Source organism: Vitis vinifera, chromosome 11 (assembly GCF_030704535.1).
Source record: "Vitis vinifera cultivar Pinot Noir 40024 chromosome 11, ASM3070453v1".
Taxonomy (NCBI): Eukaryota; Viridiplantae; Streptophyta; class Magnoliopsida; order Vitales; family Vitaceae; genus Vitis; species Vitis vinifera.
Genome location: NC_081815.1, coordinates 913,071 through 931,569, shown reverse-complemented (window position 1 = coordinate 931,569; position 18,499 = coordinate 913,071). Strand labels below are relative to the sequence as shown.

Sequence of the window (18,499 nt, the reverse complement as noted above, 5' to 3'; positions counted from 1 at the left end):
TCGCTTATCTTATTCTATATTTAGTTAAGTGGTAGGATATATCCATCATATTCTTTATATCCCTTTTACATAAGATATGTTAATTCTATGTTAATACGTAGAACATGTATATTTCATATATTATAAATTTACTTATTTTGTAAAATTAAATTTATGGTTAAAAAGGAAAAAACAAAAAAAAATATAAAATAATATTAACAATATAAAAAAAAATTATTTATAAAATTTAAATATTTTAATCATAAATATTATTAAAAGTAAGAGAATTTTCATTTTTTAAATAGAAAATATTAAAAAAATAATATATGCTATTTTTAAATATATATTATACTATTTTAAATGTATATTTTGCTATTTTTTATTTATTTCAAAAGCATGGTTTAATGCTTTTCTGATCCAGAATAGGGACTTCCATCATTCATGGATGTTCTATTTTCCTTCCAAGAACCAGCTTTCTTCTTTCCCTTTTTGGTTTCATAGTTGGTGGACCTATTTTGGACCATCTACTAAAATCCTCCCTTAGCCTGTATTGGATGACTTTGAGCTATTCAATAGTTCTTTTGTTATTCCAAGAGAACTTTCAGCTTTTCCACATTTATTATTCTTCTTCAACAATTTTGGTCTCGCTTGGATTATCCAGTGGGATTATTTAATCATAGCAGATGAATCAGCAACCTTTCCAACCTATCACATCCCATTAAAAATTATATATTAAAAAATACATTTTTTATGTAATGAAATATGATATGTCATGTACTATTTTATCATATCCCACCAATGAAAAGTAGCCTAAATGGATAAGTAAAAGTATCATAGTTCATATGTATAGAATTTGTCAGAGGAACATGTGGGTTTAAAGCTGCCAGCCAGCAGCCTTCTTTCCCACCTCATAAAGATGTAGTAAATTAACATTAGTGTCTAAAAAAATGCAATCGTGGAGCATATTTCCCTCTTGCTTCAATGATTACATATTGTGGTGGGCACATATGTGCATAATCATGGAGGACCCACCATGACTTGATGCCATCCAACGTGGTTTTATCTGAAAATTTGTTTCTTTTGGGAACAAACATTTGGAGGATATTGTGGTTGAAGTTCTAGAAGGGATTTTTGGATAAAAATATAGTCCGCAAAGTCCCCTGTTTATTAAGTATATGATTTGCTGAAAGAATTATACAGAGAATATGTTTGAGACCATTTGAAAGACCATGTTCATTGCCTTTTATTGCTGCTTCAATTGGTGATTGAACATACCCACGACTGAAATGAAGTGAAGCAATATCAGTAAGCCTTTCTCAATGAACAAGGAGATTAAAATCCATAAACCCAATACAGGATAAGAGAAGAAACAGAGAATTGTTAAATCTTATTTAACATAGAACAGATTAAGGAAGGAAGATTACTCTGCTCTCCAAAAACACTATGTTTCTCTACATTACACAGCCAATGGCCACCCCCATAGTGACCCCACGAAGTACAAACGGCAATAAACAATGAAAAAGAAAGAAAAGAAGAACACACTCTCAAACAAATCTAAGTCGCTATAGCCTCAGCCTTCAAAATCAGTTTTCACCCACTGCCCATACTTGTTTTTCATCTTCTCATCAAACTCCTTGGCTTTTACCTCTGCAATTTTTGCTGCATTTGCCATGGACTCCTCCTGCACACGCGCAATCCTCCTACTCCTCTTCCTCGCCGCTGCCTCTCTCTCGGCCTCCAACCCCTCATACTCTCTTACCCAACAGCTGTGAATAATACAAGTCAATATCAACACCCCCACTTGCATTACAAACATTGCCATTAAAATCCCACATTCCAACCTCACTAAAAGCTTAGCCTCCTTCATGTCCCGAGGCGATTTCAGCATGGAGAGGCTCGAATTCTCTCTGGTAAACAAGGCCAAAATGCCCAGCAGTTGGCCTATGGAAGAGGAGAGCAGAAGTGAAACATGGGTTATGAAGCAGAAGTGTGTGAGCTGAGAGTAAAAACCAACAAAGGAGGAGAAGAGTGAGATGCATGAGATCATGAGAAACGCCCAGCCCAGTGAAGTTGGGGGCATTCTGAGGAGGATGGTGGGTGCAAGAGAGGCTGAAGAGAGGATAAAGAGAATGAAATTCAAACAAGAGAGAAGAAGATTCAGGAAAGAACAAGGGGTTCTGAACTTAGAGGAACCCATTTGGATTGGGAACTTCTGAAATTGATGTTGAACTGCCCTGAAGGATATGGAGTGTTTTGAATTTAAATGGGTGGAGATTTGGCCGTTGGAGGCTACAACGGCTAGGTTGTGTGGGCTCTCCTTTTAAGTCAGAAACATGTTTTGTATAATTCCCTCTCTTAGCTTTTAAAAAGTAACAGAAGAATGTTTTTGCTTTTCAAATTTGAAAATACTAAGAAACAAAACTGTGTCACATTTGGCATACATTGCATGGAAATTGACCCAACAACTTAGAAAGAGGTTTATTTTCAATTCTAGTAGGTTTTGGCATCATAAATTTTCGGCTGATGTGATTAGGATTTATGAAAAAGATATGGATGTAAAATGCCCTAATTGAATGAAATATAGTTTGTTCTTCTAACCAGAAGAGTACTAATTTCTGCAATGCTGGCAACAATTTTGTGAAAGTTGGGTTTCCCAGGAAAGGGAAAAAGGAAAAGGAAAGAAACAGGAAAAGAAAGAGATGCAGAAATGAACAAGGACAAAACAAACTCAAATGTAAAGCTAATTAAATACATGGATCTGTTTCATAGCGGGAAATGCTCAACACATAGCAAGACAATGTTTGATTTGATGACTCTTCTGCTTGTGCACATCCCCATCAATGGCAATACAATTCCATGTCGAGGGACCATAGGGCGTAGTAAAGGATTGCGACTCCAGCAGTGATTATGATAGCAACCCTTTTTGTGCGCATGGAGTATTTCCAATAGCAGTTGCTTTGTTTTTGAGTTCCTACCTGATCATCTGAATCACATGGTTTAAGGACAATATGATGTTAAAATAAAGACTTAACAGAACAAAAAATGATCCATTTTTATTCTATTAGAGGAAATAAATGATAAGAGGTAATTGATATCTGAAGTGTGGGGCACAAGGAGATGAGATGACGATTTCAGTATTTAAGGAACTCAATCAGCACAGTTTCATATTGTAACATGAACTCTTCAAGAAAATGACAGTAGCAAATAGAAATACGGTTATTTGAGATCTCTGTATTCTCATACTGCAAAACTCTTTCTAGAATAAAAAGAACCATTCATGCTTTTACAGGAAAAAATAATACAAGATTTCACTTCAAATATTCAGAAAAATCAAGACGGAAATTTGATTTTCTTGTGGTTTCAAAATGAACTCATGTCCTATTGGCTTAATTGTTAAGAGAACCCGACTAAGATATTATCTAATGGCCATCTCGAAATACTTCTCAAAGGAGTTAACAAATAGGCATACCTGGTTCTTTGCATACCTGGTTCTTTTGACAATTATTATTTATGATGATGTATGGGTTAAAATGGCCTCAACTCTATCTAATGATGCTTGCAACCGTCCTGAATTCATGTTGAACAATGGTTCACCAGTGCCGACAGCTCTGTTCAATTCAAGGTTTCAACCATGAGCCAACCCCCAAAGTAATGTAGATAAGTTAGTTGATGAAACAATATTAAGGAAGAGAGAGCACATCATCCTTCTTCTTTTATGGGAAACAAAGAGCATGTCATTGAAACTTGAAAACATGAAAGAATAAATGATGATTGATGTATGGAAGCTTGTTATATCAGAAAAAAAATATAAATTTAAGCTTATAGCTCTAGAGAACTCCTCAATAATTAATATAAAGAAGATCAAGAAACTTGCCCGGTAATTTCTGGAAGAACATAATCAGCCGTCCACCCAAATCGAAAATCCAGGCCAGGGAACAAGCCAAGTGATGTCTTATTACGAATCCTAGATATGCCATTTCCACCCAAACATGTAGTAAGCTTCCATTTCCAACCAGTTGTGTGCAACTGAAAACTATGACCTACGCCAACCTGGAAATTTCCAAGAACTTTGACTACAACAAAAATTTTCACATATCTGGTTGCATGAACCAATACAGTTTTCCATGATTATGTTTCTTCACATATGCATCCCCACCAAAAAAGAAATGGAACAGGTAAGAAGCTTCAAACCTGGAGATTCAGAAATTTGGTTATGGGGATCTTTTTGGAAAGAATATGCACATCATGATGTACAGGCTCGTATATGAACTTCCACCTCCGATCTGGGGATAGAGGCTTCAACACCAGCTTTGCCTGGTACTCATTCACTGGAGCATTATAGAACTGAAACAGGACAATGAGCAAATTGGATTACAAGAAACTGGAGATAATATACAACATGACTAGAAACAAAAAACTAACAAACAGCCACATTCTGTATTATCAAAATTAAAATCAGAATAGAAGTAATGAGAATACTCAGTATGTGATGCCATCAAAAGATCAAGGATTGATTTTTGTGAACAATAGATGGGAGTTTGCAATTCAAAAAAAACTTAAGAGGCTGATTAGCTTAGTTATTAATTTATAGTTTTTTTACATGAATTATCATCGCAGGCTTTTTATGAAGTTCCATCATTTCCAACAAGGAGGGGATGTTGATGAGTACATAGAAAAATGGGAGCACTAGGAGCAGTTAAAAACAAATAAAAGGATGGACTTGCAGTGACGTAGAGGGCTGGTTAAGGATTTGATATTCAATATTTCTATAAATAGTGGTTGATTTTTGTTGATATGAATGACAAAGCTTTAATTAATCCTCTGTTGCAGAATAATTTCAGGCACTTGATCCAAACCTAAGGTTGCAAGTTGCAACAAGTAAGTGATTCTGTCTTAACCTCATTTTCCTATTGATTTCCCTCAGGCATAGTCATACATACACCAGAAAAACAAAGCCCGCATCATTCACACTGAGCAACAATCAACTTCACCTAGAAGAGCCATGTTCTAATATTTTAGTCATACGTCTTTTCCTCAATTACTGAAATGCCACACACTCCATTAGTCCTTTAAGCCGATCATAAATATACAGGCCTACAAATATCGCCATTACACATTTGAAGTAAGTTTTACATGAAATAGACTTCCATACAAACAATAGTAAGCAATGCCATCCATTCACCCATTCTGGCTCTCTCTCACCCATTCCTACAATAACCAGAGATAATTGGTTTATCGTATTAATATTTATACTAAATTTATCACGAACATGATTTTATTTTCAATATTTGGAAAACCAACATCTAATAATGAATAAAAATTGATTATGAATTAGGAAATCCAAAACAATTAAACCGGACTTAGAGAACAGTTCAACTTCAAGAATTTACAAGCATTGAAAATATACCTCCAAGTTGAGTCCAACCCGCACCCCTTGAACCTCTTTTCTAAACTTCAAAAACAACTCCGAAGGCATCAAATTTATGTTGTAGAGTTCATCCCACGACACGGGCTCCTCCCCATTCGAACCCGCATCCATTTCCAAGCAATTCAATCGAACAAAACTGAAAAAAACACCAAAATTCCATCAAACCAGGCTTTTCCCTTTCTGGGTTTCCGAAACTAAGCCCTGTCATCAACACCCCACCACTAAAAACACACCAAAACTTGGCCGTTTCTCTCCTCAAAGACGGGTATTTTCTAGGGTTTCAGATTATATTTTCCGGATGAAACAAAATAGTGCTTTTTCCACCCCAAAACCTCCTCAAAAAGCTCAGAAAAACAAGAGATTACCTTTACACTATGATTGATTACGTAGAATGAATAGTTTGAATCTGCTCTGCTCTTCCGCAGTGGAGAGAGTGGGGCTGTTTGAAGAGATGAAGGCGAATGTGTATATGAAACGGACCAGAGCTGAGGCCCAACATCGTTGTCATCGAAGCTCCATTGGGTTTTTGTCGAGGGCCCACCAATCCTTTGTGGGCTGCATCTATATGTTTGGCTGAGATCCATTTGTCTGCTTATGCCCCAAAATTACTTCAAAATTGGAATTATTTCGAGGAGCTTTCTTGTACACAGTCTTCAAAGTAGGTTTTTTATTGTTGGGTTATTTGAATTAAAAGGTTGTTTGAAAATTCAAATTTTAACGTTCATTTTTTGTGGGCTCATTTTGATAAAAATGTCTTCATTCTTTTCTTATAAAAATAACTTTTTAAAAAAAAAAATCTAAGTAAAAACATTTATATTAAAAATGAGTTATCCTTCAAATTAAAATATGGAAAATACAAAATTCAATGTTAACTTTGACTTAATCCTTCATATAAGAAAGGGTATTTTATTTCATTTTTTATCAATTGAACTATAAGGAGTGTAAATTGACATAAACAAATGAACAGATGTTTACTTTTGTAAGGTCGGACAGATTCTAACTTTAGCAAAGTAAGATGAATTGAGTAAAAAACATATTTAACTTTATGATAGGTTCAATAAGAGCAGGAAACTATTGGTTTTTCTTTTTTTTTTAAAAAAATATTAGCATTTAATATAAAAAATAAGAGAAAAGTGTGTCATCATACACATATGTGAGAAAAAAAAAATCCAAAATTCATATTATATATATAACTATTGTAGCTACTATATTTGATTTATTAGTATATAAAATTTGAATTAATTTTAAAGGTTTTATGTTTTCTGGTTTTTTTAGATGGATGTGTGGAAAGATATGTCCTTTTCTAAAAAAGAAATAATAATACAAATCCTTTTTTTTTTGGTTGTCTCTAAGTTGGAGATATATTCCAACAAAATTAAACCTTATTCAGCTATGTAAATGAGGCGATGTTACCCATCACCATCTGAAACCAAACCAACCCACAACATATCTCATGAGAGACTCAAAGGCAAATGAGGCGAAGCAGGCATCTCACCAGGCGAAGAAGACGACGCAGGCGAAGTTGCAGACAAGGGTTTCGCCCGTTTCGGCACGAATTTTCTCGCCCAAACATGCTTTGCATTGATGGTAAACTTGGCCTTCCCCATCCCATTCAGTATCATTTCAATGGTGGAAGCTGAGTGAAACACAATCCTCGCAAACAGTGACTGCTCATTCGCCTCCACTTCCTGCATATACAGGCTCTCTATGCAATCCCCATAGCTTCTCCCAAAGAACTCCCTCACTTCCCATTCGTATACTGGATACCCTTTCGAGAACGTCACAAACATCGTCCTATCGTCCGGTGGAACCTCGATTTCCCTGTTCCATGGTTGCCCCACCTCGCTCTCTCCATACCCCATATCCACCATCCCGCCCAACCCCATTTTGTTCAGGCCTGTGTGGACCATGGGCGGCACCACCATCTGGCTCTCCATCACGTTCTGGGTCTTGTTCCTTTCAATGGCGCTGTCCATGATGTCCTTTAGTCCTCTCAGGCACACCTCCTTCACGATCTTGGCTATCCCTTGGGCTGCTGGAACCCTGTTATGATGGAAGAATTGGAGGTCGATCTCCTTCTCCATCAAGCTCTGGATGAGAGGGATGTCATGGGAGTCCGGGGAGGAAGAAGGGTAGTGATTGCTGATGCAGTTGAGGCATGTGAGAGCCTCGTCCGCAAGCTCGTTTACCAGAATGTAGGGCAAGGAGAGCATCTTGGTGACGGCATTGTTGAAGCCAGACCTCTCTAACCAGAGCCAGAAGGCTATGATCTGCATGGATTCCACTGGATCACGCCATAGGTTGACGACGAGAAGAGTGTAGAGCTGGCGGTCAATCGAATGGAACATGTTGAATTCTTCTTGGGTAACATAGAATAGTGATTGGGCCATCGTATATATACGTGTATATGTTTGATATTCGCATATGCCAAAATTTATACTACCAAGCAGTGGGATCAATCAAAGTCCTGACGAATATAATTCCGAGTCATTGAATCTATGAAGAAGCAAATCCAAAGTTCAATTAATTAATCAAATATTTAAAATAAAAATAAAAAACCGAATTAATAATATGTTTTACACGTATTAATTACTAATATAACGTAAAACCTATAGAAGAAAAATGAATCTATACATCCAAAGTAACATTCATCAAGAAAAATTGACTTCCATGTTGTATAATTATCGATATTGATTATTCATTAGAGATTAAAAAAATGAATAATAAAATATTTATCATGAATTCAAATCATTTGTGGCTTTTATTAATCTTCTAATGAATGCTAGAGAACATTAATTGGTCTCTTAAATTTTGATAATTGTGACCATTATGAGAATCTTACTATTTTAAAATAATATTCAATTTATCAGGTAAATATATGAAAGCATTTTTTGAAATAATTTGGTATAAAGTAAAAAAAAAAAAAAGGACAAGAATGACATTTACATCAAAAGATGAATCAACATATATATCCTAATTAATATTCCGATCAAAACATAGAGATATTATAACATATTTTAAAATATTAACAAAGACTTTTACAAATTATTTAAAATCTCAAATAGCTACAAAATCCTCGTCTTAATTGGACCCTTTTATGGGATATATATATATATATAAACCATATATAAACTATATATAATTAGTGATATTGTTACACATTAAGAATAACTAAAGTATCATACATAAAATAAAAAAATGGCTTTTATCATTTATTTCCCTAATTCCATGTGTCCATAAAATTTGAAAAAAAAGTTTAAGTAAAAGAAAATAAAAAGGGAAAGTGAAAAGAAAATGAAAAATAGATTCACAACCAACATTTTACTTATTTTCTTTTATTATATAAAAATTAAATAATTTTAAAATATATAAGTTTTTAATTAATTTTAATTATATTCAATTTTTATATATATATTTTTCATAGTGAAGTCAAATAAAATAAAATTATTTTTTTTAACATTTTTTTTCTTTCCTTTATAATTTTCGGGATCCAAACATAGCACAAATCTTCCTCACTTTATTCCTTAGCATTTTTCGGGATCCAAACATAGCACAAAATCTTCTTCATTTTGATAGACTTTCAATCAAATTATAAACATTTTTTTTCTCAAAATAAAATAGAGAGGAAATGAATAAACCTGAGGATGAGTCTTCTGTCTTCCCAAAGTGAAGCCCTGTTTGCAAAGCCACCATTTCTCACAATTCTCAATTTCTCAGAGGAAAAAAAAAACTTCATTTATAGGCAAAGCAAAAAACCAGTCAAAATGGCCTGGTGCCATGATCATATTTCTTATCTGTATTTTGTTAATATTTAAGAATCTACAGTCAATCCAAATCAGGAGAAATCACGGAGGACGAGGTATAATTAATGGTCTTTTTCATTTTTTTTTCATTGTAATTAATGGCTTTGTATGTGTATGGTAACTTCATAGGCACACAGTTATGGCTTTTCCTCTTTTGGGTATTGAATTTTTGGCAATTGAAAAAATTACAAATGCATATATATTGGTTATTGTAAAAAAAAAATTTGAAATTTAGCTATTTAAGTTGGCGGGCAATATATATATATATATATATATATATATATATATATATATATATATATATTAATATCAATGGATTTTTTTTTTCTTTTTTGAAAATAGCAAAAGCTTAGAACATGTTTGGCAAAGATTTTACAAAATAATTTAAAAAGAAAATTGAAAACAATTTTTTTAAGTATATTTTTCAATTATTTTAGAAACAAAATTTTATCTAGAAAACCAAATGTGAAAAATATTTTTTTCTATTTATTCTCTATGACATTAATGTATAATAAAACATTTTCAACATATTTTTTTATATTTTTAATTATTTTTACCTATAGAGAAAATTCTCAAAAAAAAAATTCTTTAATAAAAAATTTGTCAAATTGTGTATTTTAAGTTAAAAACAATTTTCGATTTATAATTTTCAAATAAGTCATTAATATTATAAGAAATAGAAACAATTTATTTTCTTATAACAAATTTAAAAAAATAAATACCAAAAACAAAATTTAAAAGAGGAATATGAAATTTAACAAAAATGATATGAAAAAGTAAATAATAATAATAATTTTATCCAAGGAAGGACAAGAGCCTCTTTGACAACAGAAATAACATCACCGTTATTCTTTGAAAACAAAATAAAATAGTAAAAATTCAAAAAATTTTTTGAAAACAAACCAGTTGCTTTCCCCCGTTTTTAAAGACGAGAAAAACATGAACATATTTTATTATGGTTTTTAAAAACTATTGTTAAGTTCAAGAATAAAAAGCAATTTTTAAAAACAAATTAAAAAAAAAATCACCAAACAGAACTTAAAATTTTGTGATCCTTTGATGTCATCAAATATGTAAAAATACTAAAATTGTTTGATAGACAATAAGTGAGAATATTACATAAAAAAAAAAAAAAAAACCAAAAGAAATGGTACAACAAAATGCATATTTATATAAGAAAACATAAGGATACATACTTCTTATAAGGTATCCTTATGCAAAAAGTTTTCATATTTATCATCGAGAAGAAAAAAATTTAATTAATTAAATAAATAAACATAAAAAATAAAATAAAACTCAATTTTTATAAATAAAAAAAAAACTTATTGCATTTTTCTTATAATATTGTTTGATTAAATATATTTATAAGTTAAATATGAAATATAATAAATCACCAAACATAAATAGGAAGGGTATATTATTCCCTCTCTTATTCTATTTCATGATATATCTAATCAATCAGATCATAGTTGTGAAAGGCACGCCTAGACTTTGAGCAGTCTTATTCTATTTCATGATATATCTAATCAATCAAATCATAGTTATGAAAGACACGCCTAGGCTTTGAGCAGTGCAAGGCCATCCTTCGACGCCCCTTAGACGAGCGCCTTTGGCAAGGCGCAACACAATTGCTAGGTACGTTTTGATCCCCTACCTTATTATTATTCTTCTTCTCCTTCTCTTCTTTTTTGGCATCACCGCATCGGGTTGCAGAGGGTTGAGGGTAGAGAAGCCCTAATTTTTATTTTTATTTTTATTTTTTGAGACCAAAACGATGTCGTTTAATCCCCATTCTTTTTAAAAAATAGGTCAAAATGACACCGTTTTGACCCTGTTTTTCCTTCTAGCCGCCTTTTCAGGTATTTTTGAACCCGATACCATTCCCAAATCTTGGCCTAGTCTCAACCGTACAGTGGAGAAGTGAAAAAGACGAAGAAGATGAGGAAAAATAGAAGAAAAATAGGATAAATAAATTATTGTTAAATTTGATTATATTATATAAAAATATATATGTAAATTAGGGTGCGCCTCATTTCACTAAAGCCCGCACCTTGCGTCTTAGGGCTCTAGGACTACTTTGCGCCTTGAGCTTTTTAAAACTATGAATCAAACATAACCTAAATTTATCCACCCCCCTCCCTCACACTTTGAAATAAAAGACCTTAATAACTCTTTAGACACGAAATAAATGATCATTAGTGCAAATAGTAACATGAGGGTGGGAATAAAAGCTAAAGAATCAAAACCAGTATCAGAAGTTCTAAGTTATATATATATATATATATATATATATATGATACAATGAACCATTATATGTAAAAGTGCCTTAACAGCCAAAGCAAACAAGAAAAAAGAAACCGTATTGCTGCCATTATATTATGATTATCAATCAAGATGCCCTAACAGGGTAACCTAATGCTACAAGTGGAATGGGGAATGGGCAAAGTCTCACAGAATCATCAAACCACAACCACAACCACAACCACAACACCATGAAACATTCTTCAAACTTCACAGTCATAGTCTGAAAAACATAGTCAGAGCTAAACCTTTTGTCAATGTTGTAGTTCATTGTCCCTCTCTCTGTTGTTATTACCTGCAAGCCCAGTGATGCCAGGAGTTGCAGCATCCATGCCCTGTAGATCGGAAAGGGAGAACGACCGCCAAGGAGGGAATTTCTGTTGAGAAGGTGGCGATGATGATGGTGCATTGTTAGATGACTTCTTGGCTTGTGGGTGCAGAGGTGGAAGAGAAGGGGAATGTGAGGAGCTCAGGTTGGAGCTGCAGTTGGAATCGTCACAGTAATTACCACTCTCGGAACTGCTCATGGTCACTGCAAGGGCCAATGTACTTCGGGAAGAGATGAGGGGTCTCTTTGATATCCCACCAGCATTGCTTCTCCATGGGCAATTCCGGTTCTTGTCCCAGAAGTTACTGTAAGCAAGCAAGTTCTTGCGTTTCTTGGCATAGGCATTTTCAGGCTTAGCAAGGTCCTTAACAGAGGAAGACGCTGATACATCAGCTAGACTTGTGAAGGATTTTGATTTTCCATTGTAGAACTTAGATATGCTTTTCCTGAAATGACCCAGATGCAAACACTATTCAGGGAGAAGCAAGCCAAAAAAGAAAAAGAAAAAAAGAAAAAAGAAGACAGTAAACAAGGAGAATGAACTAATACATCCAAATTCCAAAATGTCTAATATAAACTCCAAAATTTGATCTTGGAGATCATGTTTGGTGCAACAAGAACCATAAAAGTGGCTTCAAACAGCAACTCAAAGCGATACAAGTAGAAAAAAGGATCTATGAAGCAACAGTACAGCAAATTTATAGACTTGAATTATTCCAAGGCCTCATTTAGGATAGCTTCCTATTTTTTGCTTTAGCTGAAAATTGAAACTAAAGATGGTGCCACAACTTTTAAAGGACAATATTGGTATTATAAATTTTTTATTAAACATGAAAAAAACTTGTTATATAAGTCAAAATAAAGCTTATGCAAGAAACAACATTTTCCTGATTTCAATATTAAGCTCTTTTTTAAAGAATAAGCTCTTTAAACAAAATTAGTCAAACAAACATGGAAACTGTTATTGAGATTAAAAAAATGCTTTTGGCTTCCCAAACAGGGCCCAAATGTTGAAAGCTTCCTAGCTCCTACCCATTAAATGCCTCCTCCATCCATTGTGTAACATTTTGAAGCCAATTATCCAATATCCCTTTTGAAATGCAGATCAATTTCACATTTCAAACTTTTGGATAAAGCATAGAATCATTTTATACTCGGGAAATTTGATCTCAAAGGTCATGTTTGTTGCAATAAGAATCATAAAAGTGGCTTCAAACAGCAACTGAAACAGTACAAGCGGAGAAAAAAGGATCTGTAAAATAACACTATTATTCTAAATGTTGAAAGCTTCCAAGTTCCTAAACATTGGATGCCTACTACACCATTGTGTAACATTTTTGGGAGAATCATCCAACACATTTAATCAGCTCATTCAATGAACAACCAACTCGACAATGAGCCTCTATCCCATCAACCCACCATGGACCAATTTCAAAGTTGGACATTCTCAACAAATTAATCACAAATAACTCATCCTTGACATTCTTCCCTATATTAAAAAAGAAGGGTCTTGCTCTGTATGCGCCAAGAAGTCAAGTTGATCTCACAAAATGGCCTTCGTACCCAGCTGAAATTCAGAAAGGGAACCTAAAATTCAATGACCAATCAACCACTACGAGGAAGGCATTAGGGTTTTAAGTGACAGGTAGTTTAGTTTATCATTCTCTTCAACATCTTCAAACTAGAGTAATTCATTTTATAAAAACGAGGACGAGAATTCACATGCTTCTCTCAAATTCCAACTGTTCCTAGAAACAAATCTAAATTCACGAATAAGAGCAAATTAGGGCATTTTCTTTTTCTTGTTTCTTTACTTGTCCCTTTTTCAAGTTGATTGGAAATTAAGATATTTGGATATTCACCACTCAAATAAGAAATGACAATTTTTCCCTGTGCAATCAAACAGCCATCATAGCAAAGATGGAACCAAGCCCAAAATTTCTAATTTAATTGTATGGCCAGGAAAATAAAAATAAAAAATCTGAAAGAAGTATCCAGAAGTATCCAAGATTATTGTACTTCAAAGCTCTGTTTGTTTGCTGAGAAAATCTATGAGAAGTTACCAAATTTGGCAAACATAAAATCTTTTCATATTTTGGGACGGCACCTGATTGAGCTAGCGTTTCATTTTTGCCAAACGAAAACAATATAAAGCAAAAAAAAAAAAAAGTGTTTTTTTTTCTTTCCATCTACTTTTTTTCCTCGGCAACCAAACATTCCAAAGAAGGAATAAAAACAAGAATCAAGAAGCAGAGATGAACCTACTTGACCACTAAAACATCCTCCAAGGCATCCATAGTCTCTAACGGCCCTTTATACGAGCTCTGCACCTCCGTCTCGCCGGAATCCTCTCCTTCCGACGACCCTCCTGAAGCGTCACTATTCCTCCCGATCGACGACGAGCTACACGAATCCAACCCCTCCTCCCTCTCCTCCACGCCCGACGGAAACCTCCGATCACTGGAAAAGACTCCGGCCTCCGGCGAATCGAAGATCGAAATACACGACATCCCGTGGACAAACCCTGACCGTTCGATCCCACTACCTCCACCGCTCTCAAACGCAATCGACATCGTCCAAAATACTCAAATTATAAAAAAAAAAAAAATTTAAAAGCTCAAATTCAGCACGAAATCAACAGTAGCATCGATGCAGTGGAATTAATAGGTGATTCGAAGAAGAAGAAGCCCGCACGTGGCTGGCACTTGTGGAGCTATGGAGAATTTGTAGAGAGAGAAAGTAAGAGCTTTAGAGAGAGAAAGAGAATCAAAAGAGACGAGGAAGGACCTTATCCTCATCTTGGCATTAGCACGCTTTTATAAAATAAAATTTATATTTAAAAAAAAATGGAAATGGGAAATAAAGAATATTATCTATCCTTATCCTTAAATTAAAAAAAGAGTAATTATCCGCTACACCGCGGTTTACAATAAAATCAACGGTTGAGATAGATTTCTGGTGTCGTTCTTGGGTATGCAATTTGGACGGCTCGGTATGATTCGATCATGGTCTTCCACTTAGTGTCGTTTGTCTATAGTGACTGTGGATAGTGTTTTGCTGTGTCCAATATAAGTTCGAGGAGTTTTGCAGGAAGGGCTGGAGAGGAGTGGAAGAAGGAAAAAGGAGTCTGACAGTTAGGGAACCAACTGGAGTGGACTTCCGGTACAACCCCATTAAGGCGTTACGTGTTTCAGGGGTTTGTCGAGGGCGAAGGCAAGGATCGTGCCACGTGTAACGGAGTGACTGTGACAGGACACGTGTGTATTAATATTCGCGCCGCATGATAAGCGGGTGACGTGTCTACGTAGCTCCAAACTTCAATTTCCGATGTTGTTTCTGGGTGGGTCCCACGAGTCTAGATAGTTGTCTCCTGTGGATGAGTCATCGGGCGGCGTGTCTGTATACGAAACGACGCCGTTTGGGATAATCCCTGTCCCTTGACACGCTCACAAATCAAATATCACTGTCTGAAAATATCTCTTCCCACTAAATCTTTTATTGGATTGCTCTGCTTTTCTATTGATAACCAATGAAATTAATAAAACTACTTAAAAAAAATTCCAACATCCTTACTTTTAAAATGTAAATTTGATTTATTATAATGAATAATTAAACCTTCATAAATTGGAAATTTAGAATTAAAAAAAATTCATAATTTTTTTTCTAAACATAATAAAAATAAAAATTTAAAAAAAAATCCATGTTTCATCCTTCCCCAACACCACTTACACATGGCACCATGTTTATCTTCATTCCAACAAATACCTAAAATGGTGAAAAATCCACTTCAATACAGAAGTGGAGAGATCACCATCAAATGGGCCACCCACAAGCCCAACCAACATTCAATGCTCGGAAAAACCCCTCCATTCTATCACCCATTAGATGCTTAATTATAGCTTCTTTTACTTACCATAAGTTGTAATTTCTTCATAAAAAATTACTAATGGGGCTACACGAAATAGAATTACGAGAATGATTTACCTAGAAACTTGAGAGTACATAAATTCATTTGAGTAAAAAATAAGAATCATAAAAAGATACAACCGCCAACCTTGATTTGACCAACCGATCTACACCTAAGAAGTACAACTTAATTACTCTTATTTTAATATGCCCAAAAGTCAACAAAGTATACAAAAAACTTACCGTGCTTGCAGCAATAATAGAACAATAACTTGTATAAAGCCCTCACTATGAAGCAATTGGGGGATGCATTGGGTAGTTTTTGAAACCACTCAAAATTCATCGTAAATGTCCTCCTCTTTGTAGGAAATTTCTCTCTATATGCAACAAGAGACAAAATAAAATTTTAGTTATTCAGAAGAATTTTATCTTCTTCAATAATCATAAGGCATTTAAAAAAAAGTTAATAAATATTTTTCTTCAAAACAATTCTTGACAATGTTCCTACCATGATATGTAACTTTATTTATAGCTTGAAGCTTTTTGACAATTTTGCTATGAAAAAAGACTCAAAAATTATAGTGGTGCTCATAATTATGCTAGTGGATTTGATTTAGTTGATTTATATTTTGAAGAGACACTCGAAGCACTAAAAATTTTCTTTAGAGCTATTATATTCTTGGTCCCATATTGGCATCATTGCCTTATTTGTTTGAGAATCTATTCTATCTATATTATCATTAACATTAAAAATCATAATTCAAGATAAAATTTTGATTTGTAGAAGTGAGAATAGTACAAATAGTATCTAATTCATTGGATTAAGTTATTAGCAAGAGTTTGGGCATTAAATGTGCCACCCACCTGGCACAATTCAAATGGGTTGTAATAATAACAAAACGAAAGAAAAAGAGAAAAGAAAATATAAAGGTCGCTTAACTACAACATGAGAATTAATTGGAATATAAGACTTAATGGGTAATTAAGTTGAGGAAATTAAGAAAGTTAAGCTTGAAAATTGTCAAGCAATGAAGGTTTGAATTTAAAATTAATGATATATCCATAAAAAGGGTATTAAGTGATTATCACTTCCAACAAAATCTAGGCTCAAAAGGAAGAAAATTCTCAATTAAGAAGAACTTGAATGATTCAGGAAGTGAGTTGTTACCAAGATGAGAGCACTAAGATCATGATTGATATTAAGGAATGAACTCACAATTGAAATCAATAACATAATGAAAGAGAACATACTACAAATAAGAAGGAGAAATGTTCCATGCTACACATATAATACATACAAGAAACCTAACCAACTTTGCAATTGTATCTTCCTTTGGCTCCCAAATATGACTAGCTTCCTTATCCTTTAGAAGTAGGACACAAGTCATCAATAAGGGGATACCAAATTATTCATTCCTATTGTCTTCCTTCAAATGATGAGTCACTCTAATATAGTATCAAATCCTCCTGAAATTCTAGGGAGACAAATTTACTATCACTAGTTATGTGCTTTCCTTAAAATAAAGCAAGGTTTCCGATCAATATATTATGAGATTTTAGAATCATTAGGAAATGGATAATGGTTGAGTTATTCCTTTAATATTATTACTCCGCTAATTCCTTATTCCATACCATTATTAGTATGTTATGTCACAATATCAATGCTACTAATTAATAAGAATTTGTTAGGAATCCAAACTCATGCAAACTCCTAGTGAAAGAACCAATAAAAAAAGGCTACTGTTCTATTATCCAACTTGGTACCACTTTAATGTTCAAATACTTCCATAGCCTAATAAATGGAATGACTAGCTTTTCTTCTAGTATTTTACAAATTGGGAGGTTGGTTATCCACAACAATGATCAAATGTACGTCCAACATGTTATCAATAAGGTGTTACCTTAACAACCTTGGTGATATCATTGGCTGATCAATGAGGTAAATACATGGTGCTTCAATGTTCTAGTAAATGTTAGAATAGCAACATTAGTGATATCATCAACATCAATAGTGCACATCTTAGGTGCTTTAATGTTCATTTGAAGGTTAGAATACAACATTATTCTAAAACAATAACATCATTGTTTTAAAGCCATAACACCCTAAAGTAGCTTAATGTTTTATCGATGCAAGTAAGATTTTCAAAGCAGTAGTAACATTACTAAGCAACAAATCCCAGTTGTAGTTCAAAAGCGTAATAACTTGAAACTTTTTTCTTATTAGGGTTCAATGATGTTGCTTTTAAACCTAGTAAATGTGTCACTTAAATGATAATTATTGAATATCATAAAAGATTTAATCTACCTTCATTGGATATGAATTAATTTTTATATGAGATGGTCAAAACCCAATCCAATAATTGGTATTAGAGATAAAGTCATGAGTTCAAACCATGAGAACCTCATATTGGGGAAGGGATTGTTGGGATGAACACACCCTATGTGCTCAAAATTTTAATATATTCCCTTCAGTGCCTAAGTTAATAGTGACACAAAGTAGAGAGTATAGGAATAAAAAGAAAGAGGGAATAGAGATGATAATGAGTATGCTCATTTTCTTTTGACTTAATCAAACTATTTTTTTATAGGTTGTACATGACCATGGTTAGATGCTCTAATTATGATTGCAGTGTTAGATTCATGGTTTGACATCTAAGCCTACAATTAGGTGGTTAGAATTGCAAATAAGTAGTTAGCGCTTGAATTGGGCTGATTTATTGTAATTGGATTGTTATAATCATAACTTGCCAACAA

The 18,499-nt window shown here is 33.7% G+C and overlaps 4 protein-coding genes across 5 annotated transcripts; all 4 read right to left on the bottom strand.

Annotated features, from left to right (window-relative positions):
- Window positions 1–1,294: 1,294 nt before the first annotated feature.
- On the bottom strand, window positions 1,295–2,176 carry LOC100256155 (uncharacterized). Its single transcript, XM_059740732.1, has 2 exons — window positions 1,821–2,176; window positions 1,295–1,745 (listed from the first exon to the last, which is right to left on the bottom strand). Exons 1-2 carry the CDS (start codon window positions 2,174–2,176, stop codon window positions 1,550–1,552), a joined length of 552 nt encoding a protein of 183 aa, XP_059596715.1. The 3' UTR covers window positions 1,295–1,549.
- A 511-nt stretch (window positions 2,177–2,687) lies between these two features.
- Window positions 2,688–5,946, bottom strand: LOC100261240 (uncharacterized). Of its 2 annotated transcripts, none has more exons than XM_010657819.3 (6): window positions 5,773–5,946; window positions 5,387–5,543; window positions 4,171–4,323; window positions 3,854–4,029; window positions 3,449–3,587; window positions 2,688–2,962 (listed from the first exon to the last, which is right to left on the bottom strand). In XM_010657819.3, exons 2-5 carry the CDS (start codon window positions 5,516–5,518, stop codon window positions 3,488–3,490), a joined length of 561 nt encoding a protein of 186 aa, XP_010656121.1. In that variant the 5' UTR covers window positions 5,519–5,543; window positions 5,773–5,946; the 3' UTR covers window positions 2,688–2,962; window positions 3,449–3,487. The 2 variants fall into 2 exon arrangements, with proteins under 2 accessions (XP_010656121.1, XP_002278940.1); XM_002278904.5 differs by having other exon boundaries at window positions 3,465–3,587; window positions 5,773–5,898.
- A 781-nt stretch (window positions 5,947–6,727) lies between these two features.
- Window positions 6,728–7,893, bottom strand: LOC104880671 (uncharacterized). The gene has a single exon (XM_019223209.1). The coding sequence runs from the start codon at window positions 7,795–7,797 to the stop codon at window positions 6,859–6,861; it is 939 nt and encodes a 312-aa protein (XP_019078754.1). The 5' UTR covers window positions 7,798–7,893; the 3' UTR covers window positions 6,728–6,858.
- A 3,664-nt stretch (window positions 7,894–11,557) lies between these two features.
- LOC100264608 (protein OXIDATIVE STRESS 3 LIKE 1) lies at window positions 11,558–14,672 on the bottom strand. The gene is made up of 2 exons (XM_002278041.5): window positions 14,105–14,672; window positions 11,558–12,285 (listed from the first exon to the last, which is right to left on the bottom strand). The coding sequence occupies exons 1-2, from the start codon at window positions 14,410–14,412 to the stop codon at window positions 11,766–11,768; spliced, it is 828 nt and encodes a 275-aa protein (XP_002278077.1). The 5' UTR covers window positions 14,413–14,672; the 3' UTR covers window positions 11,558–11,765.
- Between the last annotated feature and the right edge of the window lie 3,827 nt (window positions 14,673–18,499).